This window comes from Mytilus trossulus, chromosome 7 (genome assembly GCF_036588685.1).
Source record: "Mytilus trossulus isolate FHL-02 chromosome 7, PNRI_Mtr1.1.1.hap1, whole genome shotgun sequence".
Taxonomy (NCBI): Eukaryota; Metazoa; Mollusca; class Bivalvia; order Mytilida; family Mytilidae; genus Mytilus; species Mytilus trossulus.
In genome coordinates, this window is record NC_086379.1 from 41,217,695 (window position 1) to 41,244,766 (window position 27,072).

The 27,072-nt window shown below is 30.4% G+C and overlaps 2 protein-coding genes across 4 annotated transcripts in view; one reads left to right on the plus strand and one right to left on the minus strand.

The window, feature by feature from the left end:
• Nucleotides 1–1,011: 1,011 nt before the first annotated feature.
• LOC134725086 (multiple inositol polyphosphate phosphatase 1-like) lies at nucleotides 1,012–12,612 on the minus strand. Its single transcript, XM_063588607.1, has 4 exons — nucleotides 11,871–12,612; nucleotides 10,180–10,301; nucleotides 5,047–5,162; nucleotides 1,012–3,854 (listed from the first exon to the last, which is right to left on the minus strand). Exons 1-4 carry the CDS (start codon nucleotides 12,598–12,600, stop codon nucleotides 3,479–3,481), a joined length of 1,344 nt encoding a protein of 447 aa, XP_063444677.1. The 5' UTR covers nucleotides 12,601–12,612; the 3' UTR covers nucleotides 1,012–3,478.
• Nucleotides 12,613–12,798: 186 nt separating this feature from the next.
• Nucleotides 12,799–27,072, plus strand: part of LOC134725087 (bifunctional 3'-phosphoadenosine 5'-phosphosulfate synthase-like) — a 38,208-nt gene continuing 23,934 nt past the window's right edge. The window contains exon 1 of one of the 3 annotated variants that reach the window (XM_063588611.1): nucleotides 12,799–12,932. In XM_063588611.1, coding sequence (XP_063444681.1) covers nucleotides 12,903–12,932 — 30 coding nt within the window. In that variant the 5' untranslated portion in view covers nucleotides 12,799–12,902. Of the gene's footprint in view, nucleotides 12,933–19,396; nucleotides 19,491–20,888; nucleotides 20,992–27,072 lie in introns of those variants that run through there. The other 2 variants (XM_063588608.1, XM_063588610.1) reach the window with 2 other exon arrangements.

Sequence of the window (27,072 nt, forward strand, 5' to 3'; positions counted from 1 at the left end):
CATTGTCATGCTTTTATAAGGATGGGAGGATGCTAACATCAAGAGGCAAATTAAATACATATTCAGAAAGAGACCATTATAATGTGATACAAGGATAAACTTGGTTATGTCCTAGATTGACCAATTGAGCACATTATTCAGACTTCAGGTCTTTTACTCCTAAATAGTACATACCTGGTGGTGAAACATCAAATACCAATTTTAAAGTCTTAAGTTTGACATTGACAGCATACAAATCTAGGACCTCCCATAATTGAAAACTAGGTGCTCCGCAGGGTGCAGCTTTATACGACTGCAGAAGCCTTCCCTGTGTTATATGGAAACTTGTGGTACAATGTCAGAGAGATCCATACAGTTACAAGTTATTATCTTGAAACTAGAAAAATCCTTGTTTTTGGCCCTTAATTCCTAGACTGTTTGCCCAATAACCCCTTTAAATAAATCCCAACCTTCTACTTATGGTATTAAACATTGTGGTACAATTTCAGAACAATTGAAATACTAAGGCACAACTTTTTGTCCTGAAACTAGATAAATGCTGTTTTTTACCCTTTGGGCCCCTAATACCAAAACCTTTGGGTCCATAACCCCCAAAATCAATCCCAAGCTTCCTTTTGTGGTTATTAACATTGTGTTAAAATTTTATTTGATTTCTTTTCAATTAAATTCTTAAGTTAATATCTGGAAACAATCCCTCTTTGGACAACGCTGATGACGATATGATACCAATATACAACCAAAAAAATTCATTTTTGCTGTCATATAAAAACAAGCTATGAGTATGATGAAAGTACCAAGGTGGTACTGCCATTATAAGGGATGAATCACACGTGTCCATGTGATAAATAAACTGTTTTCTGCTCTTGGTCAGGTTGGTGTCTCTTTCACACATTTCCCATTTGTATTCTCATTTTTATTCTCAATTTTAGTAATGTACCTTTTTGTAATTTTTGGACACACTGATCATTTATCTGTAATAATAAGGCTTTTATAACATGTGGACATATTTAATACTCAATTGTAAAAGTAATTTATAAAATGTAAATAAACTAACCTTCAAAAATAACATATAAACAATGACTTTTTTGATTAAGTTGTCATACAGCATTTAAGAAATAACTTTCATTATCAAAGATATTTTTGTCAAACTGTGGAAAAAGAAAAAAAAAAAAAGTTTTCTTTGAAAAGGGAGGGATAAAAAAAATCCCTCATCAAAGAAATTAAACCAACATCATAATTAAATAAAAACAATAATGCACTAAATGAACTGTCCTGGTGCAAGCAAAGGGAAGTAACAACCCCAAAAGTTTGGATATATTAACTAAGTAGTAGCACCAGTAACATGGCAAATTTTACATGTAAATTATCATGATTTAAAACTGTTAAATGATTTGCATAAAATAATGATATTTTTCCTATAGCTCCATGACAGACTAGCCAGTTTATTGAATTATTCAGAGCAGAGTTACTCTTCTCAGTTGCATGAACTGAATAAATTCAATCCAATCGTCAACTGATTCAAAATATTAACATATTAAAAATAAAAAGTATTAAAGACATATTTTCAAATCAGGTGTACTATTCAATAAAGCTTTTGTCCGACAGTTTTGTCCATACAATATTAAAATAAAGAGATGTGGTACAATTAATCTTCATCTTTCGTAATTCATTTGAAAAAGTCAGAAAAAAACAGATTATTGAGGAAAATTTGCCAATTTATTTTCCTTGTCATGATTTTTTCCGAGCCTGATTATTTAAAATAAATTCAGTGAGTAATAGATTTCATTACATAGTTATATCTTATAGGTATATTGATCCAATATCCACCTGTTTATAGTATGGATCACATTTCGGACCTTTTACCTATAATGTACAGAGTGCACACACTGTAATGTGTTGCCTGCATGACTGATTATGATTGAATTTTTAAAATAATTGAAAGTCTCTAGTTTCATACAAGTTCTTAATCATGTTAATGCAGGTACAATAGAAACTTATAACATTATCAATGAATCTATATATACAAAATATAAGTGTCAACCAAGATTGTGGTCATGGGTTAATACTAAAATTTGTTCTGAGGCATTTGAAATTTTCTTTTTTCAATGTATTTATAAATAATAATTAAAAGAGATATGGATTCATGGGAATGAGTCATCAACCCAACAATAAAATAAGCGGGAAAATATTTAGAGATCAACAAACATTCTTAATACATAATTAATTCAACAAATAAATGAAATACAACAAATTAAAATTACAATAAACATATCTTTCAAATTTAAGCCACTATATTTTTGAAGGCATAAACCTGATGAAAAGGTTTTCAATTCTAATGGATTGCAAGCATGATTGACACTGTTTCTTCAGTTTGTTCAAATTTCTGACCAGCTTGCAATTTAATAAGAATTTTGAATTAATTGCTAATGGTGGAGAGAAATTTGCAGCTATAATCATGATAATCAAGTCAAACTAATATCAAAATGTAGTTCTTGTTCCTGTAAACAAAGAAATATAAAATTCCACTTTGAATAGCAATGACTTATATCCTACATGTTTCATATCCTTTGATGTAAAAACTACAATTATTATCTTAGGGTGCAATCAACAATTTTTTTCTATGACGTCATATTTTGAGGGACCATTTATAATTGACCCTTAGTGGTGTTAATGTTAATAAAGATACTTGTATAAAACTAAATATCATTAGAATCAGAATTTTCTCTAGTTTATAATGAAATAAAAATAAATTGTACTTTTAATAGTACCAAAAAGTTTTATCCAGAGAAAATGGGGAAACATTACCTAATCTATGCATAAAAAACCTGAAATCAGGCCATATGCACACCCATGTAGACATGATACATGCACATTTTTCATAATCAAAACTTTATGAATTTCATAGGTTTTTACCTGGTCTTTCTAAAAAATTATGCTTCAGGCTATGTTCGCCTGCTCCGAAAAGAGCTACAGTGGGTGCAAATAAGTTTTGCACTTTTCACTGCCAAAAAAACAGGATGTTTACAGTTTGTCTCCCCTCAAAACATGTGTATTTAATCTAATTTTTTAAAACCTTTTTAATCATTCAACCTGTCTTAATTAAAGCTAATTAACTTATTTTTACAATCAAATACAAAAAACATGATACTTTTTCACCAATTATGTTGATAAAAAGGGACTTCCCTCCATGTCTATTTTTAGTCAGGGAATAACCCCTAGTTTTTTATACGAAACTGTTTATAGCCCCCTTAGGTTTTCTTCTCCCTGTTGTTTTTAAATTATAGAAAAATCTTAGTAGTAATTTGTTTGCAAAAGTTGAAAAAAGATCATAATGGTCTTTGATATTTCCAAAAATGCAATAAATTCAAGAGTGTATCTTACTCTTCAAATACTACATTTGAATTGGAATAAAGCAGTTAATTACTTTTCCTGAGACTGAGACTGATGTGTTAATTTCCTCATTATTGGGAAGCCTTCATCACAATTCATCATGAAGTTTGTTATTCTCACATATTTCTGCATAATTACAATTGACTAAGTCATCATAATACTTCATAAATTGTTTATATTCACATATTTCCTGTTCACATGCAGGTATTACAATAGGCTTTTCATTGACGAACATTCTAACAACATAAACCTCTTCTTCTGTATTTTCACTGGCCTCACACTGGTATAGTCCTATGCCAAAACTGGCAGACATTGGTACTATCTTACTTGTTCTAAATTGTCGTTCTTTTTGAGCTTCATAATTATCAGCTTTTAGTGGAACAGAATCATTAAATAAACCAAATGCTGTGTAAATTGGAATGATAGTTTCTGCATGTGCAAACTGTATATCTGCCACATTATAACTGAAAAGAAAGAAAAATGTAAGCATAAAGTAAACAAACTAGAACTTTTTTCCTTGTATGAATGTTATAACCTTCAAGAACAAAGAGCCTATTTTTCTTATCTAGCAAAAGTGAATCAATTAGATTTACATATAAAATTTGATCAACAATTTATTTACAAAGGCTAAAGCTGACCCCTGTTGCCCCTCAGCTAAGGCTAAGGTCGTAAGGAGGAATTAAATGATTGCAACCAAACAATTAATTTTCAGATCTGATACTCAATGAGCTAGTTTTCTTCAATTATAATATCCCTAAATGCCTATGACAGTTTTACTGGAATAATTCTTCAAGAATTGTCTGTATTTATAACAATTTTCAATATATAATTGTTAATTTCTGTGTTATTTGGTCTATAGTGGAGAGTTGTCTCATTGGCAATTATACCACATCTTCTTAATTTTAATAAGCTGTTTATCTAGTGATACCCTGTTAACCATGTTAACTCTGAAGTTGTTTAATAAAAACCCCACCCATGAGAAGTCTTCCACTCCAAATCTTATTCACAAGGATTGCGCCTGAACCTCTGGCTTCCTTATCAATCAATACAGACCTTCTTTTTTTTCTGTGACAATTTTGTAAATATTTCCTTAATATATGAATAGAATCAAATTCAAAACAGTGTGGTCCTGGCCATTGATTGACGACCTAAATTATCCCATTGACTGGGACAGATTAGGTGAACATTTGTCTGTAACGACATTGCTCACTTACTTATTATAGAATTTAAACTGTGGGGTCACCAAAGGTTCTTAACGCCTTTAATAATAAAATAATTCGAAAAATTATTCAGGAATAACCTTTATGTTTTGATTTATATTATTATTATAAATCAACACATCGTATTAATCCGGATTCGTTTTTCATATTGCTTTATTTAGGTGTTGAGAACCTTTGGTGACCCCACAGATTCAGTGTCTTTAACAAGTACATAGTGAGCAGTGATTGTTACCGACAAACGTTCACAACGTTCACCTAATCTGTCCCAGTCAATTGGATAATTTAGGTCATCAATCAATGGCCAGGACCACACTGTTTTGAATATGATTCTAAGTCCTTTTTCAATTTGGATATAATTTGAAATAATTTACACATAAACCTAGTGGATAATTGTGAATGCTGTAATTCATTTAAGTTTGAAGATGAGTTCACTTACTCTTCACCATTCCTAGCTTTATAGATCACATCATTTAGCTGTTTGAATACATTGCTGTTAAATGGACATGACATTCCCCAGTTAACTGAGTGACCATAACCTCTTTTCCAGTATTGCTACAAAATATAATAAAAAACAGGTAAATATGTGTAAGTTTGCCAAAAAAAATGTATCTACAGAACAGTAAAGTCAGGTGCTTTATTTTACAATGTTTTATGTGCCCTTTTTTTTCCTTTTTTTTCAGTGAGGCAGATAATCCACCATTTTTTTTTAAAGACTTTGTAGTTGAAGCAGGGATGGGGTAATCGTAATCTGTAATCATAATCGATTGTAATTGATTACATTTTTTCAAGTAATCAACAGTAATCTGTAATCGAAGACATTTTCGATTACATGTAATCGTAATTTAATCGATTACAGCAAAAATTTGGATGTAATCATCGATTACTTTTCGATTACATTTCGATTACTTTAGTAAAATAGTTTGATAAAAAAGTTGCCTATTTCAGAGGAAAATATGTATGTTATCACTTTATAGTACAGATAAAAAAATTATGCATCAACAATATTTGAGAGTTATTAAGCAACTGCCTTATTTCTATCTATTGTCTCAAGCTGTATTATGAGTAAATTTTCTTTATATCTAGCTTTTGAAACAAATGGATGTACATATATGTGCTTGTCAATAATTCAAGAGCTTTAATATTTAAATAAAAAATAGATTTGAAATAATAACATAGATCTTAAATAAGAAAAGTGTCTGTCTTTCATTAAGTTCTGTATTACATTTTTTAAAAGTAGTAAGCTTATTTGTATTAACTTTCCTGAAAACATCATTTTCAATCAGAGTTGAAATTAAAGCTTAGAAAAGATATACAGCTGATTTCTTAAATGTTATGATATACATGTATATAAATTAAATTAAAAAAGAACACAAAATCCTTTTAACCAATGGTAATGCATAGCAATTCTTTTTAGTAATAGATATGTTCCGGACCATATGAGTATTTGGACCATACGCGTATGGTCATGACCATATGCGTATACTCATATGGTCCGACCATACGCGCGACCATATGAGTATAATACTCGTTTGGTTATTAACGGGCCGGACCATATGAGTATTTGGACCATATCGGTATATATTTTTTTAAATTACATTATAAAAAAAAATTATCTAAAAAAAATGATGGTAACATGACAATGTATATTTATATAATACAAATACTACGTAAAAATTAAATATTGATGACATAGTTAGTTTTCAGCGTAAATTATATTCTTACATGTAGGCTTGGATGACATTAATTTATTTCCATACGGTATCATAGTTTTTTTACATTTGCAAGTCTTGGTTGTGCACGATCCTTTTCATTTACACCTTTTGTTTGCGAGTGAAAAGCTAGCCTTTTTGTAAGCTCTGCTTTGCGTACAGTGACACTGAGGTCTTGGGCCATTCCGATGTCTACAGGATTTTTTTAAAGAAGCTCTAGATCTCAAATATCGTAACATGACTAGTACTGCAATACATTATATTCACAAACCACTTTTAAAAATAAACTATGTTACTTTCCAGTAACTTCTTAATTGTGTAATGTTGTTCAATTCATTAAGAAATTTTGGAATTCATTTTTTTAAGTCGAAATGTTGCCATTCCGTGACTCGTAAATTTCATACCTGCCAACTGTCACTATTTGCGGGGGATTTCCCCCATGGAGGCTCCCAAATTGAAATTTTGAAAGAGCAATTCTGTCCACAATTTAACCAAAACAATTAATTTTACAATGACTTTAGGCTTATAAAAGTATGAGGAAGCCAAAAAAACAACATTAAAATGTATTTGAAGGCCCCCTTGAAGGTTTTTTAGGACTGTGGCAGCCATCTTGCATGCAAAACCCCCATGGGCATTTTGAAAAGTTGGCAGGTATGCGTAATAACAAATCGGTGTTGACCATCGGTAATGACCATAAGTATAAAATGTATTTATTATAGTTTGGACAAGTAAGTAAAATTAACTAGGTGAAACTTCTAATTTTTATTTAGCTTATCTTTTTATTATAATTTAATAATAAAATTACCTTTATGATAGCGTCTTTTTGCTGAACGGTCATACCATATGAAGAGTTTAGAAGTATTAAAAGTAAACTGTAACAGAGTGTTAATTACCCCGACCATACGCGTATGGTCGGACCATATGAGTATATACCCATATGGTCATGACCATACGCGTATGGTCCAAATACTCATATGGTCCGGAACAGATACATGTATCCCTTTGACACTATAAATATATTTTGTATATAATTTGTTTGAAGAAGTTACAAAACTTAACAAAATTTTTGTCTTTACTAATGAGATGATCAAAGTCTTCTAAACAAAAAAACAAACATACTTTGTTTTTATTTCAATTATCTTTTGTCTAATTAAGAAGGAAATTTACAATATTCAGCCCCAGGTTATAAATTGTACTCCAGTGGCATTTAAATAATCTGTAATTAGGGTGGTTATCCAAACAAAAGGTTTAAATCATGCATGTCATTATAAAAATAAATTTTGATCTTAAAAATTTGCTGAACTAATTCATTGTTCTTCTTATTTTATATTTCCTTATAAACATCATAATTAAGGTGGTATGGGAGTCTAAAATAAAAAAGATAGAATTTGTTCATACTTTGTCAAAATGTAGTATCTATTGATACATGATCAAAAATATTATAAAAATGATAGGTCACCATGCATTTTCTCAAGCTACAGGTTGTGACAAAATGACAAATTTTGTATGGATTATACTGGAAAAAACACCATTTTGTGAATAAAAACTAAACAAAATGATAGAAATGTAAAATAAATTAGGAAAAGATTGCTTTCAGACAATGCTTTGAGAATATCAAAAGAAAAGATAGGGTCACCGTATGTTTTTTCCAGCTAAAAGACAAAATAGGAAAATTTCATGTAGAGTCCTTCAGAAAATGCACTGTTATAGAGTTACCTCCCCTTAAAATGCCAATTTGAAAAATATTCAAAAACAACCAAAATTAATCTACACTTGTAAAAATATTAATATTTCTAAGTTATATTCTTATAATTTGGTTCTTTTAGATGAAAATTCACATTAAATTCTGCATTCCTGCATCAAATTTTGATTCTCTGTTTTTTACAATCCAAGATGGCGAAAGACACCCATACCACCTTAACTATGCTAAAATGTTTTTTTTATAAAGAGTAAAAACAAAAAACATAGGTCAGTAAGAAATCTAAATTTTTGAAAAACAATTAGTCATGAATAAGTGGTTATTGCAATGTGATGACATCTTTCATTTATGTTGAAAGTCAAAATTTCAAGATTTGTTTTAAATATTTCTAATCTTCTTTCAGAGATTTGATTCTAAAAAAACAGCTATTAACTTATAATTTAGAAACAATGCTTTGAATGATGCATTTTATAAAGATCTTTATTTCCACTATACAAATGTTGAGCAATTGTGTTTTACTCATGTTATTTTTTGTTGAAATGTTGAAGTATGTAATTGACAGTAAACGAAAAGTAATATAATTACTTTTGATAAAGTAATCGAATACATACTAAAATTTTAGTAATCGATTATTAATCGATTGCACAAAAATCCTTCATGTAATCGATTATTAATCGATTACATTTGTCAGTAATCGTGCCCATCCCTGAGTTGAAGGCAAATATATTTGAGTCTCTGCCTAATTTACTCACAACTTTTCTAGAGTCAGATTTATTCATATAGAGATTGGAATATTTTGCTGTTTCAGCCACCCTTTTCACAAAATAATTTACTATTAAAATTGAGCTTAAGTTATCCAGAATTGTGTATTAAGATTTTTTGTGAAAAGAGCATCTGGTTTATTATTGAAGATCATATATTTACATTTAGATGTCCCCTCAGTTTTGATATTGTGAACTTGGGCTCCTGTCTTATAATAATTACTTTTTACATCATACAGAAAAGATAGGAAGGTAGATTGCTTTACAGTGGTTGTCGTTTGATGATGTGTTATATATTTATTTTTTCATTCATTTTTTTGTACATAAATTAGGCCGTTAGTGTTCTCATTTGAATAGACCACTTTCGAGTTCATCCGTCACCGGAAAAAACTCGTCAATTATATGCGCCTTTATCACCTTCATTTGTGCGTTTAGGGGCGTCGTCACTTCTGTTCCAAAGTTGAGCGAGTGGTTGGAAAACTATAATTCTATATTGTACGAATTCTTCGGCAAATTGAATTCTCAAAATTGACAACCAGCACTGCTGTCATTAGGGAATTGTCATTAAGTACCTACAGAACAACCATTATTTCTAGTTTATCCTTCACAATGATGATCACTAAGACGCTTGATGAATGTAAATAGTGCAGGGATACAGGCGACCCCCTCTATCTGGTAAATGACGTCATAAAGGTGCATATAATTGTCAAGTTTTTTCCGGTGACGGATGAACTCGAAAGTGGTCTATTGTTTTACATTTGTCATTTCCAGGCCTTTTATAGGTTAATATGTGGTCTGGACTTTGCTCATCATGCTCATTGTTGAAGGCTGTACAGTTACCTTTAGATGTTGATTTCTGTGTCATTTGGTCTCTTTTTGGGAGTTGTCTCATTGGCAATCAAACCACATATTCTTTTTTATATACATACACATATATATCTATGCATATAAAAAGATAAAGAGTATTTGTTCAAAGCCTGATAATCTGCTGAACAAAATAACATTACCGCCCACATCACTCCCCCTAAGAAAAAAAAACTTAATTACTTACACGTATCTGATAAATATAAGCCATACTTATATTTAATTACATTAAAATCAGGAACCAAAAATTGTTTTTCTTTAAAAAGTTTAGAGTTTTGGTCATTTGGGATTTTAATCCAAGAAACCAAATGATCAGATGAATTTTCTTATCAATCATTGTGTATAGGTATAGATTTCTGTTGTCATCATTTTTTCTCAGTATGTTGTTATTGACGTAATGAAGGATTGGTATACAGTTGACATTTATCATGTTTATACAAATCTGTTGCAATCATCTGTTGCTAACATCAATTATCTTCATTGTCTTATTTGTTTGATTTATTTGATGATATATATATATATATTCAATAACTTACCTTCAAATCATAAAGATATTCAAATATAAATAAATCTTCTTTTTCTAACATACCACACCAATCAGACTTATCAAACATTGCTAGCTCAAAGGCACATAAATGGTGAATTGTCTGGGCTTCTTCTGTAATTGAAATTAATAAAATATTCTAAAACTTTTGGGGACAATATGTAAATTTCTGCCTAATTCCAACCGAGTTTTTGAAAGCAAGATGTAAGGTAGAACATAAGTATTGAAAATATTTTTTTTTATTCTAAATTTTTTTTTGCACAATATATATTATATACATTTCTACTTAGTTCCAGCATCATGAACATTGTCCAACTGGTTTTTGAAAGATGTTATGAAAAAATTTGTATATTAAATGTCATTAACCTAAATAATAAGTAAAATATGTGCATTACCAGCTGTACAAAAATTGACTTGCAAAAGTCATTTTATGTATTGATTGAGATTTGCCTTAAATCGACTTGTTGAAGTACATGTTTGTCAATGAACTATCAAAATGAGGTCAAGGTCAGATGAAACCTGACAGAATGACATGTGCTCCTTGCAATCATTCCATACACCTTATGAAGTATTATATCTTCTGTTTATATACATAATACTAGTATCTGAGAAAAAGACCTAATCATGTTAGTTTAACCTTAATCATTAATCCATGAAATGGGATTGAGGTCAGAGGAACCAATGTCTTGTGCTGACAGATGTGTAGATATTGCAAGGAACCCATATATATACCAAAATTCTATAGTTATCCTTTTACTCATAATGAGTGAGAAATTCACAATACAAAGAAAAAGTTCAACATGTTCAAGCAGTCACCAATCCATGAAAATGAGGTCAAGGAATATGTACCTAAAATGTATGACAGACAGAAACTTCAAAACATAGGATATCTGCATTCAAGGTATGCAGCATCCAGGTCGTCTACCTTCTGTAATATAAAGCTTTATTCAAAAGGGTTACACTGCCAATGCTGGATAGTAAAATCCTTGACTTGCAGGCATGTTAAAAAATAACTTCCATGTGTTATTATGAATGTTTTTTAAGGTAAGGTTAAACATATTAAAGTCTGTGGTTTTTTTTTTATGTTTCAGTGTACAATGTAACATGGTTAAGATGATTCTTAAGCCATAAAGGTCTTTGGTATGAATGACAATTGTATATAGTTTCTGACTGTTGGATTTTACAGCATCATTTTCTTTCACTATGTCGAGATTCATATAGAGAGATATTAAAGCTGATATAATAAATAGAGAGAAATGGGCAAAATTAATGATAATGATATTTGGTACATGTATGTAACATGATCAATTCATTATGATAATGATGATAATATTTGAATATATATCTAAAAAATATGAAAATAATTTCTATGGATTTTCTATTTTTCAATCTGTGTGGTGAATAAAAATGTACATTGTAACTATCTGTTTTGGATGAAGTGATGTCTTATTATGATTTGATTTTTATTTTTGGTGATCATTTGTGAAGTACTGTCAAATGACTGTTAAACATGTTAAATGTTAATAATTGATAAATGATCACAAATATTGTGAAACCTCTGAAATATTATTGCTTATTTCACTTGTTTACAACTTTACAAGTTTCAATCAAGATATATATGCAATCCATAAATTATAAAATTATATGAAAGCTTCAGGTGTTTTTGTCTGATGCTTCATATACCTGAATTTAAAGTCTTTAGTCCAAGTTTATCAGCAATCTTTTGAGCAATTCTTTGCATCTCAGCTCCATACTTAAATGAAGTATGTTCTGGGGCAGCTGTTTTATTATTTTCAACTGATTTAATATATTTGGAACAAGTGTCAAAGAACCTCAAGAGTTTATCATTTATTGCAGGCTTCACATTTTCCCTTGATTCCCCATCCAATGTGTCAGTTAAACCCTCGTAAAATGAAGCACAGCTTGCCTGTGTTCGCTGCTTGTATGTGACACCATAGAGAATGTTTTCCAAATCACCAGTAAATAGTAAACTAAACCTTTGCCCAAATCTCCTCCCAAGTGAAAAATGTTCATCTTCTCCTAGGTCAGACAGATGACCAGCCTGTGTTTCTGGGAAAGGATTTTCCCATGAATTGAGAAATGGAAACCGTTCAAGAACCTCAGGGTTGGTCTTAAGGATATTTCCAAGAACTGTCATTTTCTTTATCCAAGATAAAGTAGGTGATCTAGACCCATGTCTAAGAATTAAGTTCAAATGAATAATTTGACATTCTTTATTGTCATAATCAACCCAAATTTCCTCATCTTCCCGTATAAATTCATCTATATCTTTTCCCCAGAAATATGGTGTTTTAGTTGAATACAAAGGAATCCTAAAATCAGTACTGCCCATTCCATAATTTGCTATAAATAATGATACAAGACACAAAATCAAAAAAAGCAGACTATCCATTTTCACCGGAAGTGACTGAAACCAAAAGTGAAAGTAGATTTTAAAAATATGTCTTACGTACCGAAAACAAAATTTCAAACATTAAACTTTTCAAAGAGGATTGTTTAATACACATCGATGAAAATAATGATCGTATTTTTGTTCAAATACTGTATTATTAAATGTTTGTAAAGCAAAATGATTTTACTGAGCCAAATAGGATTTTAATTGATACTAAAAGTTGGGTTTTATATCGGGATTAAATAGCTTTTTTATATCACACAACATCCTGTCTGGTCAAGCTCCAATTCAGAATCTGAAAGATGAGTGGAGAAAAAATATTTTCAAGACATGTAAGATTATATAAGATATTAAAATACAACAGCGTTTAACCATTCACAAGTCGAGAATGTCATTTTAAGTTTAGATGATCCTGATTCTAACTTCTAAGGGTGAACCTTTTGAAGGTTTGAGCCTTTGACACAACTTATCTCTAGAGTTGATCTACTACCATGACTACTCTTCGTCTCTAGTCTCTGGAAACACAATCATCTACATAAGCTTAATCATAGACACTGTATATGATTTGAATAGAAAGTCAAGAAGATTAAAATGAAATATATAACAATGGAAATTATAGTACACCTGAACAACAACATCCCAATAGGGCTCTTCACGGTTAGTTCGGCCATATTGGATAGGGGGCAGATTTTCATAATAGAGGTAAAAATGGTGTGAAAAATACGGGAAAACATCATTAAAACAGAGCTGTTGCTTGGAAACACACATAGGATTTCCCACACTTTCATACTATTTCCACCTTCTTCCAAAAAATCTGCCCCCTATCCAATATGGCCGAACTAACCGTGAAGAGCCCTATTAAATTTATCATGAAAATGTTTCAACTCCAACATTATAGAGGTCAAATTTGACATAGCAGAAATTGAGTATGACAAGGCCTATAAATATCTTGCTGTTATGTTGGGGCCTTTTTAAGCTGACTATATGGTAATCAGGTATTTCTCATTGTTGAATACCATATGCACAACTGTGCAGTGTGCACAATGAGGGGGGATAGGAGGGTACCTGATCCCGAAATCCCAGACTTAAAAAAACGAAATCACGAGGTCCCAAATTTAAATGAAGTAAATCCCAACGTCTCGAAATCTGAAAAAAAGGATTCCCGGATCACGAAAGGGTCAATCAAGAAATTCCGAGCTTAAAAAGACCCGATCCTGCAGTCCCGATAAAGGTCCTATCCCCCCTCCACAATTGATAACAGAGGGGGGATAGTACATGTACCTTTATCAGGACTCTGGGATCAGGTGTTTTTAAGCTTGGGATCTGGGAATTCTTTTTTTTTAATTTCGGGACCTCTGTATTTCGTGTTTATAAGCCCAGGATTTTTAGCTTTTTAGATTTCAGGATCAGAACCCCTCCTACCCCCTCTCATAACATGAACGTTACAATGTACATCCACTTCAATTTAACTTTGTCGGGTAGCTGTTGTCTTATTGGCAAATCCCCAACAATACATTGTATGTACCACATCACCTTATTTTTATATTAACATGAATATAATTGTGAAGACTTAACGGAATGTGAGTTTCACTGGCTTGATTGGTTTTAGAGTTGTGTTTAATTTGAAGAAGTTTTAAGGACAATAGGAAGGTGGGACAGCTAGACTAATACTTGATAGAATTGCTTTTCATAATACACATACATGTGATGGACTGTGAAACTCAGATCAGGAGATTTGGAAATTTTGGTCAGGAGATAAGGACTCAGATCAGGAGGTTTTTTATCGACATAAATTTTGTCGTTAACGTAACCGTATGATGTAGAAATTGTGTTTTATTCTACAAATTTCCATCAAATTGTTATATGTTAAAAGTACCCTTATTGCCTTTCTATTTGAATGAAATAAAATATTAAAAAGAATCTGTTTCTTTTGTTTTGTTTTTGATAAATGATTGTTCACTGCTTGCAAATAAATCATTATATTTTTTTATCTTATCTGTATAGATTTGTATTCATGTTTCCATCTCCTTGTCATTGGTAACTGTATAGACAAATAAGAAAGAAATATGCTCTACATGCATATTTGCAACATCATAAAGTATTTAAAAAAAATAACAAACACTAACAATAGTACTGCATGGCTGTTCATCATTATGAAAGTTATATTTGTCATGTTTGTAGAAAACTTATAAAGACTTTAACAGTGTAAATTGTTTTGCTCTATATAGCTACAAAAACAATAAAATTTTATATACTAACATGTACAATTTTAATCCCATGGTTTTATTAGGAATTTACTAAATAAGATTGATATTTAGTGTTAGTGTAAACAATCTGCAGACATATTTACTATATAAACTTCAATTTAATCCTTGAAAGGAAGTCTAGATTGCTAAAATAATTTTTATACGACCGCAAATTTTGAAAAAATTTTCGTCGTATATTGCTATCACGTTGGCGTCGTCGTCGTCCGAATACTTTTAGTTTTCGCACTCTTACTTTAGTAAAAGTGAATATAAATCTATAAAATTTTATCACAAGGTTTCTGACCTCAAAAGGAAGGTTGGTATTGATTTTGGGAGTTTTGGTCCCAACATTTTAGGAATTAGGGTCCAAAAAGGGCCCAAATAAGCATTTTCTTGGTTTTCGCACTATAACTTTAGTTTAAGTTAATAGAAATCTATGAAATTTTGACACAAGGTTTATGATCATAAAAGGAAGGTTGGTAATGATTTTGGGAATAAGGGGCCCAAAAGGTCCAAAATTAAACTTTGTTTGATTTCATCAAAATTGAATAATTGGGGTTCTTTGATATGCCGAATCTAACTGTGTATGTAGATTCTTAACTTTTGGTCCCGTTTTCAAATTGGTCTACATTAAGGTCCAAAGGGTCCAAAATTAAACTTCGTTTGATTTTGACAAAAAATTAATCGGTTGGGTTCTTTGATATGCTGAATCTAAAAATGTACTTAGATTCTTGATTATCGGCCCAGTTTTCAAGTTGGTCCAAATCGGGGTCCAAAATTAAACTTTGTTTGATTTCATCAAAAATTGAATAAATGGGGTTCTTTGATATGCCAAATCTAACTGTGTATGTAGATTCTTCATTTTTGGTCCGGTTTTCAAACTGGTCTACATTAAAGTCCAAAGGGTCCAAAATTAAACTGAGTTTGATTTTAACAAAAATTGAAATCTTGGGGTTCTTTGATATGCTGAATCCAAACATGTACTTAGATTTTTGATTATGGGCCCAGTTTTCAAGTTGGTCCAAATCAGGATCTAAAATTATTATATTAAGTTTTGTGCAATAGCAAGTCTTTTCAATTGCACAGTATTGGGCAATGGCAAGAAATATCTTATTGCAAAATATTGTGAAATAGCAATTTTGTTTTTAATTAGAGTTATCTTTCTTTGTCCAGAATAGTAAGCAAGAAATATCTAATTGTAAGATTTTTTTTTATTTGGAGTTATCTTTCTTTGTCCAGAATCAACTTAAATCTTTGTTATATATACAATATACAATGTATATTCACTTTTTACTACCAACTGATAAATTAAAATAATCTTTATCATTCAGTGATAACAAGCATTTTTTTTACATCTTAATATTTTAATGTATTTAAATGAGTAGTAATTGTTGCAAACTCCATTAGAAATTTCAATTGAGATTAGTTTTGGAATAAGGGAAAGGGGGATGTGATTAAAAAAAATGGGTTCAATTTTCTCATTTGAAATTTCATAAATAAAAAGAAAATTTCTTCACACATTTTTTTGAGAGGAATAATATTCAACAGCATAGTGAATTGCTCTAAGAGAAAACGAAAATTTTAATTTCATTAGAACACATTCATTCTGTGTCAGAAACCTATGCTGTGTCAACTATTTAATCACAATCCAAATTTAGAGCTGAATCCAGCTTGAATGTTATGTCCATACTTGCCCCAACCGTTCAGGGTTCAACCTCTGCGGTCGTATAAAGCTACGCCCTGCGGTTCTGGTTAAATTTATATTATTTATTTGTCCCAAAACATTTAAATTCATTTAATTACCACCCTTTTATGCTTATTTGATTAAAATGTATATCATTTATAGTCTTTTTACAATTTACATTTTTAAAAGCAAAATAACTGAAAACAGGATAAAACAAAGGGAAGTAACAAAAATGTATTTCAATTTTGCGTGTGCCATAAACAGAAGCTACATAGAGTAATTGATAATCCAACACCTTATGATTGTTCAATCAAACTATTATCACTTGTTAATTAGCCTTTAACAAGGATTAAAATCTCCACATGTTGCGTAATCAGGTTACACCGGATACGTTCGATAAACCTCGGACTTTTACAACTTAAAAAATCTCCGGTTTTTACGATCTCAATGATAAATTTTGTAACCAAATAGTAAAAATGGCGACTGAAAATTTTCATTCATGATTTTTTTTTTGCACGGGAGTTTTTCCTCTTCGACGGGAGGACGGGAGGGGACACCTGAAAACGGGAGTTTTGTACTCCCGTCGGGAGGTTCACATGTATGAATACACAGGTTTTTGAAGTTGACCAAATTATTGTAATGCCATTTTGATTTAATGATTTTTAAAGGAGTTGGGTGACTATCACTATGACCAAATTTTGACTCTCTTACCACATTGACGCCTTTTGAAACATCATTTTATTCATTATTTACCTAATGGCTAGGTAATTTTCACTAGACCTTAGCAATCTTTTAATCATTAGTTAGAACATTGAAATAAACCAGATTTAGAATTTTATTGCCAAAATACCTTTTTTGTTAAGCCTTAAGGGGGTCTCATTGGGGATGGTTCCGATCCCGGATCCCGCTTACTGTTTTGTCAGATTCCCGTACACTATGTACGTAAGCAATTCTCATTTTTTTGTCATTTCCCAGGTCCCGCTAGACCTTATTTCCCGTTTTCACGACACAATAATAAGACTTTTACATGTCCCGCTTACAAAAAAACAGCAATCCCGTGACACGTTTAGACTCTAATGAGACCCACTGTTAAGCCTTCGACTTTTGTCGAAAAAATGAGACATCTCAATTTTACATTCTCACTTTCTCAGTGTGGACGCCACCAAAGTTTTGAAATTGTAATCACTTTCTTAAACTTACCTGGATTTCTATCAAACTTAAACAGAAAATTATTTTTTTTATGTATTTTCCACATACTTATAAATGGACTTCTTTTTCTGCCACGAAAACTACATTCACTAGATCTGTGGTTCAAGTTTTTAAAATTTGAATAAATTATGACTTTAATGTACTCAAACTGTCATCATGGTCATGGATTTTTACCAAACGTGGACAGAATCTTGTTTATGATGATAAGATAGTGTCTAGAAGTATTTTTTGTAAAAAAAAAATGTTATTCTGTAATTTGCATATAAACATGATAAATGGACTTAGTTTTTCTGCAAGGAAATGTTGTTAAAATCTTCCATTTCTTTGCCAGGGAAACATTACATTCACTCTGTGGTTAAAGTTTTTGAAATTGTACAGATTTAACCCTCTTTAAATGAAGTATTTATTATTATCATTATTATTATTAGCTCGTCTACGATCATAAGAAAGTATCCAGAAGTTAATTTTTTGTAAAAAAAAATGTACCTGTTTTTCTGTATTTTACTTATAAATGGACCTTTTCTTCCTGTTAACATTAACAGTCTGCAGTTAAAGTTTTAAAACATGTATAAGATTCATAAACTATCCTGGAATTTTATCAAACTTAGACAGAATTTTCTTACAATCAAAAGATAGTATCGAGAGGAATATTTTGATTATTTTTTTCTCCTCATTTTTGTTGAGCCTGCAATTATCAGCATATTAAAGTAGGCAAGAAACTGGGTTCTGTGGAACCCTTATGAATTTTGTGTTTGACAAACACTGAATAATATTACATATTATGTAACATAAGCCAAAATTTTCTGTACTGGTATACCTCTTATATATATGTCTTTTTAAAGTTGTTGAATTTGATGGACAATTTGAATCCATTTTGGTATTTATTGGAAATAAACCCATAATATAGGAGATATTTATAAACTGAAAACATTATCAACATTACAATGCAAGATCAACATAAAAGAAGTCTTATAGTACATTTGTAATGATGTATATTCTTTTCTTTAATTGACGTAGAGTTGCAATTGTTTATATATATATTTAGTCCACAAGACATTCATGACATTGAAGACAGTATGCTATTTACATTGATATGCATTCATTGTATATAAAATGGCGGCCAGAAGTTATAACAATGAAATAGAAATAAATTCAAATACGAAATCTGTCTCATTTTATAGTGTACTCTACATTCATATACATTTTAGATAGAATTGTATAGTACAACCTTTTAAGCTTGCACTCAAACCAATGATTAATTTGTCAAGTGTAGTTGCCAGTCGGTCATATATTTAGTTCAAAACAATTATAATGTACTAAGTCTGTTAGTGTATAAATAAAATAAAGGTCAACATTTAGAACAATGTTGCAAGTTTACTTATTATGACATATTATCTTAATAAAATCATAATTGACCCTATAATGAGATGACTATATACTGTACATGATGTAAAGTGTTCCTAAGATTTTGGTATAAATATATATGTCACTCAATAAATTTTCCAAATTATATGGGATCAAAATGATATAATTTAGGTAGTGATAAATGACCTAGAGCCAGTTAATTTCATCTTGTTACATGTAGATAACATTTGCACTGAAGGCAATTTTGTATTCAGATTTCTTGAACAAGTTTTTGTAAATGATTTATAAGGCATAGTGATTCCTTCTAGTTATACCCAAACTACCTGTAAATGATGGCAGCCAACTATTTTGCATGGAATTCATATGGAGATCATAATTGCAAGAATGTAGGTTTGACAGTCTATTGAATTTTTTATGATTTTGAAACTCTTTATGACAATGTTTCTAGACAATGCTAGATGAATTTATATGAAATTACCAGCAAAGTACAAAATCATTAAAAGGAATGAAATATATAAATGTGTGGTATCCCTGTATAGCTCAATGCACAGCAACAAAACAAAACAAATTTAAACACAAGAAATCTACAGGTTATCTACCATGTTTACCATCAACATACATACAATGTATGTACATGTACAGTCTATAAAAAATTGACATCTTTTGGCCATACGGTTGCATATAATGCTTACATCCACACCATTAGAACTTTTATGGAAACATGTAGTTGTCTTATTTGTATTCATGCCACATATATAATATCCTTATTTTAACAGTTTACTGGTCGCTGCGGGTGACAATTTGTTGCTTAAATATTATATTTACTATCTGTAATTGACCCCATGTCTGTTTCAAATTCTATTTATATGAGAAAATGTCAATCCCTCGTTTTTGTGTCAAATATAATTTATAAACATTTGATTTGAATCCGTTTGGCTCTATAATAGCTGGGTCATAGCTATAAATAGATAATTATAATGCTTTTCATGAATTTTAAAGTTATTTTTAAAACTGCATGGTATTTAAAATAATAATAAAACATGTTACTGTATTTAAAAATGAGTTATCTGCAATATGACGATTAGGAGTTATAGATACATGACATGTACATTTATATTAGTAACAGATGACTTAAAAGTCTGTTACTACATGTATATGTACTAAGACTAGTATATAATTTAAGATAGCATACTTAGCTTGATAAAAGTGGCCAGAGATCTGAATTCAGGTCTGAAAATAGCTATGAATTAATTATAATTCATTCTCCTTCTACAGGAAGTGAAATTGTGTATTTCATGTTCATGAAATGTTTTAAGATTTTCTTAGCCAACTATTTGTTTTTTTACAAAAAAAAATTTGAAAGTGCATATTCCTCTATCAAAACGTGGAACTGTTCATAGGCAAGGGTACACTAGTATTGTTCTATATATTTTTATGACACCTTGATATTCACATATTTCATATAGAATTGGTTTCTTTGGATTGTAATTGTGTTGCAAAAGCATGCACTTATACATGTTTTTTTTTTTAACCATAAAAATTAGTATCCCAATTTTTGTACCACTTTCACAACTAAAAAAGTTAAGTGATTTCCAATTTGTTATAAATTCATAATGTAATTATTGTCTTTTTTTTCTTACCTCAATCCATATATGATTTCTTACTTGGTAGATCATTGAGAAGTAACAGATGTTGAAAAAATAAAAATAAAAGAAATATATATATATATATAAATCTCTCATTAATAATCCTACGTGACAGTTGTAAAGTGACTTAGTCCTGTCTCAGCATACACATATTCATAATTTGGACCTAAAATTTACATCTCCAGTTAGGAAAAGTTTGTTTATTATGTCAGCTTTCAATTTTTCTTATGCAATGCACCAGGTAAGCAGAATTAGCAGATCAATATTGCAGAAGAATGAATATAAGCATTTGTATACATAATAGTCTTAAGGTTCATTATTAAGGGAGTTTTTCATTGATGAAACACTTTCTTTAACCCATTGAATAATGATGCGGTGCATGAGACTTTCATACTTGACTAGTTAATGGTAAACATTCTTTTTGTATGACAGTTCAAGCTATGAAATTTCTAAATGAATTATAAAAAGATTTGAAGTATTTTAATTTTGAACTAAATTATTGCTGCAATTTAAGCCTGTGAATTGATGGGCGTTGTCCTTCCTCCCTTTTAATCTACAAAAGTTTAAATCTAAATAATATAAAGATAAGGAAATATATGGTATGATTGCCAATGAGACAACTTTCTACTAAAGTTCAAATGAATTGAATTAAAGCAACTATAGGCAACTTTTGGGCCTTCAGCAATGAGAAAACTCATACCTTAGTGTACATGATTGTTAGATTTCTAATAAAAACTGTAGTTAAGTATCTTTTAAAATTAATAATTCTTAGTTTGCTAATGAAATAGAGCTTTTTGTATTCTTTCATACAAAGAAACTTTAAATTTAAATTTGGAATCTACTAATAAATCATTCAATTTTAATGCCCAAATGAAAAATAATCAATAGTTTCATTCAATTGGTTTAATTAAATGACATGACTTTTTCTCAGCATTTTTTTTTATACCAGGTATAATGTCCTTATGGGAAAGATTTAAAGTTATATAGTTAGATAAAATTTATTCCTGTAAAAATAGATAGATTATTATTGTAAACTATTAAGTTAAATCTCATTTTAACACTCATTATTTTAAAATCAGATTTAAAATGTCTAGGAGAGTTCCCACAAAACTTAATTTTCAACTATAAGGGGAAAATTTGAAGGCATTTTTTATTTAAGAAAGATTTTTCTTTTAACTACAGAATAAAAAAGTTGGAGTACTGATCATATACTTATATATTGTCAGTGTTTTTTTAAAAGAGGGTGTAATTACTCAGCTACAATATTATCTAAGGGGAACAACCCCGAGATCAGATGTAGCCCAGAAATATCCTTGATTTTTTAGGCAATGTCAAGTCAGTAATGTAGGCTTACTTAATATATTATAAACAGATATATCATGTAAAGGAGGTATATTTGCGAAAAATACCAGTTGAGAGAATGTTAAATTTCACGAGCTGTAAGGCGAGGGAAATTCTTTATCAAGACTGGTATTTTTTGCAAATATACCTCCTTTACATGATATATCTGTTTAATTACATCAAATGTTAATGTTGTAAAACGCATTGATGATCGTGACGTTACAAGCGTCCAGTCAGATAGAGTATTTTTTGGCAAATACCACCACTGAGAGGGTAAAAAAGGCAAATCCTTTTTGCAAATACCGAGGCCGCGTTAAAAAATGAATGATATTCGTTTGATAACAGTAAATTGGTGAAAAATACACTGGCTATCAACTAATCAAAACCCAGGATTCTTACATAAGGTGGAATTATACATCAAATGTTTTCTTTCCGATATAATTACACCTTATATAAGAATGCCAGATTTTGATTGGTTGGTAGCCAGTGTATTTTTCACATATTTTAACATTTTTTCCTTATTTCAAATGAATTTGCTTATTTTTCACCACTGTTAGTGAATTTGCATCAAATACCATGGTATTTGCCTTTTTGGATATTCCTTTTTTCCCCTTGCGAGCATCTTCTCGCCCATTTTTTTTTTATATGACGTTACATAAAGAAAGCGAGCTAATGCTACATGTGCTATTTGCCACAGTTCTATGATAATATCCACTTATCCTCAAAATTATGAAATTATGCATAAACATGTTTATGAATTAGTGTTGAAGGCCGTACATTAACCTATAATGGTTTACTTTTTAAATTTTTATTTGGATGGAGAGTTGTTTCATTGGCACTCACACCAGATCTTCCTATATCTATATATCTACAAAAAAGGTTTATCTTCACCTGTGTGCAGAGTGCTTCAATCTGAGAAAAATACCAGTCTTGGGATCAAATTTCCCTCATCTTTTGGCGTGGGAAAAAGTAAAAACACAAAAATACTGAACTCCAAGGAAAATTCAAAGAGGAAAATCCAAAATCAAAAGTCCAAACACATCAAACGAATGGATAACAACTGTCATATTCCTGACTTGGTACAGGCATTTTCTAATGTGGAAAATGGTGGAAATTTCACAGTCCCTTGACTGGTATTCTTCGCAAATACCCCTCCATAATATATATGATATAATTATCTGTTCATAATCCATTGCAAAATATAGATATTTTATCAAATTTAGATAATTATACAGTGGCTGTTCAAGGTCATTATTCATTCAGTGGTTTATTTTTAATTTGATGAAATTTTTGACTTTTGAATTTATTAATAACTTGTACTTTCATTTAGAGCATACATACTTATTGTGACAGTTACTGTCATTATTTGATCAGAATTGCTTCTATACCATCTTTATCATTGTCTTTTTCATTGAGGAAAATGAATTTTAATTATAACTATTTTATTTAAGAATTGAATGCTTCTTTTTGTAAATTTATTGGGGTGTAAAAGCGTTGACCGAAGTACATTTTGTATGAAACGCGAAAGCGCTTTATTTTTGGTATTCTGCTTTGTTTTATTGAATATAAAAATTATCACATAATAAAAAGGCACATTAGTTTAGGATAGAATATAGGGTTTTAAGAAACACAGATCTTTTATTTTTATTTAAAGGCCTATTCAACTTTTGTATTGAGAGATATTCTTGAATTTGGTATTAAAAAAACTATATTCTAAAAAATTTCTTATTAAAAATGTCCCTCTCACTCAGCTTTGCTTTTCCCCTCCATAATAAATAAACTGAGAAAAAGTATCATAGTCTATACCATCTTAATAGGTAAACTTCCGATTAATGATATGAGCTAGGTCAGGAGATATGAATGACCTTAACATTTCTGTTGTAGGTTAAAATTTAGGTGGAAATCTAGAAAATGTGATAAAATGAAAATCATGATTTTTCTATTTTTTTTTAAAACACCTTCAAATTATCTGATCCTGTAAATTTTTAAAGTATTGTTACTTGAGTAATATTATTGAACAGAATCATTAAAAGTTAGCAAAACTTGAGTCCCTTAAGGTTTGTTCATTAAGTTACTGGCATAAGTAGTTTTATTCGTTGGAAATCTTGTATCATTACATTTAAGTTTGGAGTCCTTGGGAACATGATTGTGCAATCTGACAGTTGATATATATGTTTATGGGATTTGAAATATTTGTAAGGTTTAAGAGTACTACATACATCGAGTCATTCCAGTTAATATCTGATAAAGGGGGATAGATATTTTTATTGGTCCTTTCTGAGGGGTGTAAAATTTTTACATCTAATGGGTGAAATTTTGGGTTTTTTCATCTAACACATACACTTAATTATAGGCAAAAAACTTCTGAGGGTCTTGCAGCAGTTAATAATTAAAAATAGTTACATCTTAGGGGTTACAAAAATGTCTATGTCAGATCTTGAAGGGTGCTTTGGAATCTAGACAGTTTCATATTATGTATAATCTGGTATTGTATTTAATATTCTGATGGGTACAATATCCTTGCAGTAAAAAATTCTGATAGGATGTTGTTATTTCCCATAAAAAAATCCACCCAATATGAACAGAAACTCTACATCAAGTCTTCATTTTTAGATCTGATAGGTAGTTTTTCATGATGTTTTTTTCTGATACGTATTTAAAAAAATATCCCCATCCATCCCCACCTGTCAGAAATTAACTGGAATGGTCCATCACATTAGAATAGAATAATTTATACCTGTATTATATACTCTTAATTTTTTGACTACATGGCAAATGTTCAAATACAGTACTTTTACCCCTCAAGTCTGCAAGCTGACCCCACCTGTTGTTGAACTTGAGTTTAGCCAAGTGAAAGGGGAAACTTGTTTTCGTGAAGAAAACAAGCGTAAGTTCTTTTTTACATATATTTACATGCAAAGATACATATACAATGTATATGGGCAGGAATTCGCTAATGCTCCTTTAGTGTGACATTGTAAGAAAAAAATAAAAATCATTATAAGCTTCTAAATTTTTTACAAATTATTGCTACAAATGGTGTCCTTCTATTTGTAACCAAAAAAATCATTTTTAAACTTGCGTCAGTTTGGAACCAAAGCAAATAATGAATTTGGAGCATGTAACATGGACACTTTTTCCAAATTGAGATTAATGATTCCTTAACTTATTCAACATTCAATATCATATATATTGATCACAAAACATTGTCTATCATCAAAACTCTAAAATGTATATTTTCATTTCTTTCAGAAATTTTGTGAAAACAAGTTTCTTCTACTTTTCTGTCAATGTTACATGCAATGTTTAAGAGAAAAAATACAGTAAGAATCATTTTCTTTCTGAACATGTAAAGGCTCTTTTTCATTGTGTTACCCTCACATTAAAAAATTGTATTAATATTTTTGCAATTATCTCATTTCTGTCATAAAATAGTGACTTAAATGTTGCATGTAACGTGGACACAAAAAATATGAATAATGAACCATGCCAGAATTGACCTTAAAAGATATAAAAAGCCTCCAAACAACCATCTGAATGTAAATTAAACAATAATACTGCCACATTTCTCATATATGATATTATTTAAATAGTGGTTAATACCAAAACCATTCACCTAAATTTCAGACAGCAGACATATTTTTTAACTATACCAGAAGTTATGCTTGTTCATGGTGGTACACTATGGAAGGCTAAATTAAAAGATATTCAAATGTCAAAATAACCAGAAAAATAAAATTAAGACCAAAGATAGATCAATTGATGAAGGAGTCATCCAAAATTTCCACAACATGAAACATTTTTATATCAGTAAGTAAGCAACCGGTTTTTTTATGCACAGGGATGAGATTGATAAGAAGACAACCACACAACCATTAGCATCCACAAGTTTCTCACTCAATAACTAATACTGACAAAGTAAGGGTACAAAATGATTACATGTATCCCTCATTCATGTGACACAGTTACACTTAAAACTAATAGTATGAAAAACCAAGACAAAACATGGACAAATCTACAAGAGGTTGATACAGCTGCATTTATTGAGAATCTTATTTTCAATCGTTTACATAACTTCTTTAAAGAACAATTTGGGTTTCATCTTTGAGGTTGTTGTCTGATAGACATATTACCCCATATCTCGTTTTATTTCTGCTGGTTAATCTTACATTTATGATAACTTTTTAAGGTTTAAACAATAATTTTATTTCAAACATTCAAAACAAGTTTCTTGTTTCTTGTTTTCTGTCTCCAACATCTTCAACTATCTATCTGAAAAAAGAAAAAAACAAAACAACAATTAATCTACCCTCAAACAGAACCAAAATCCATGCATAGATTATAAAATTTACAATAATATAGAAACTCTCAAATATCTTGTTTCGATTTTTCAATGCCATTTCATCTTGAAAACTTGTTACCTAAACTACAGGAAGCCACAATTTAAAGGGCCCCATAATGACCGGTGTAAAACAATTCAGGAGAGAAAACCAACACCCACTAGACCATAGTCCTGTTTTCAACTTTATTTGGCCTTCTTTTACTTTTTTGTTTCATTGGCGTCACTGAAGAGTCTTTTGTAAACGAAAAGCGTTTCTGGCCTACAAAATTTCAATTCTGGTATCCATGATGAGTTTATTATTATTATTTTGAAATCAGAAGGAGCCTGAACCTCTTATAATGCAAAAGATATTCTGGAATGTCAATTATTGGCATAACAATTTTAAAAAAAATGTTACAAATTGAATTCCTCATGATTTCTATAATGAGCATCAGTAAATACACATGATACATGTGTTGACTGGTGATTGAAAAGGGATAAATAAACAAGATTTTGAAATAACTATCTTCTACACTGCTGTAGAATAGTTAAATTGGAGATCACTAGTATGTCTGCATGCACAGTCACCATCATCTGGTTTTCTGACACAGAAAAACACTACTATCTGACTGGCTGAAAGGACCGTCACCACCTGACTCA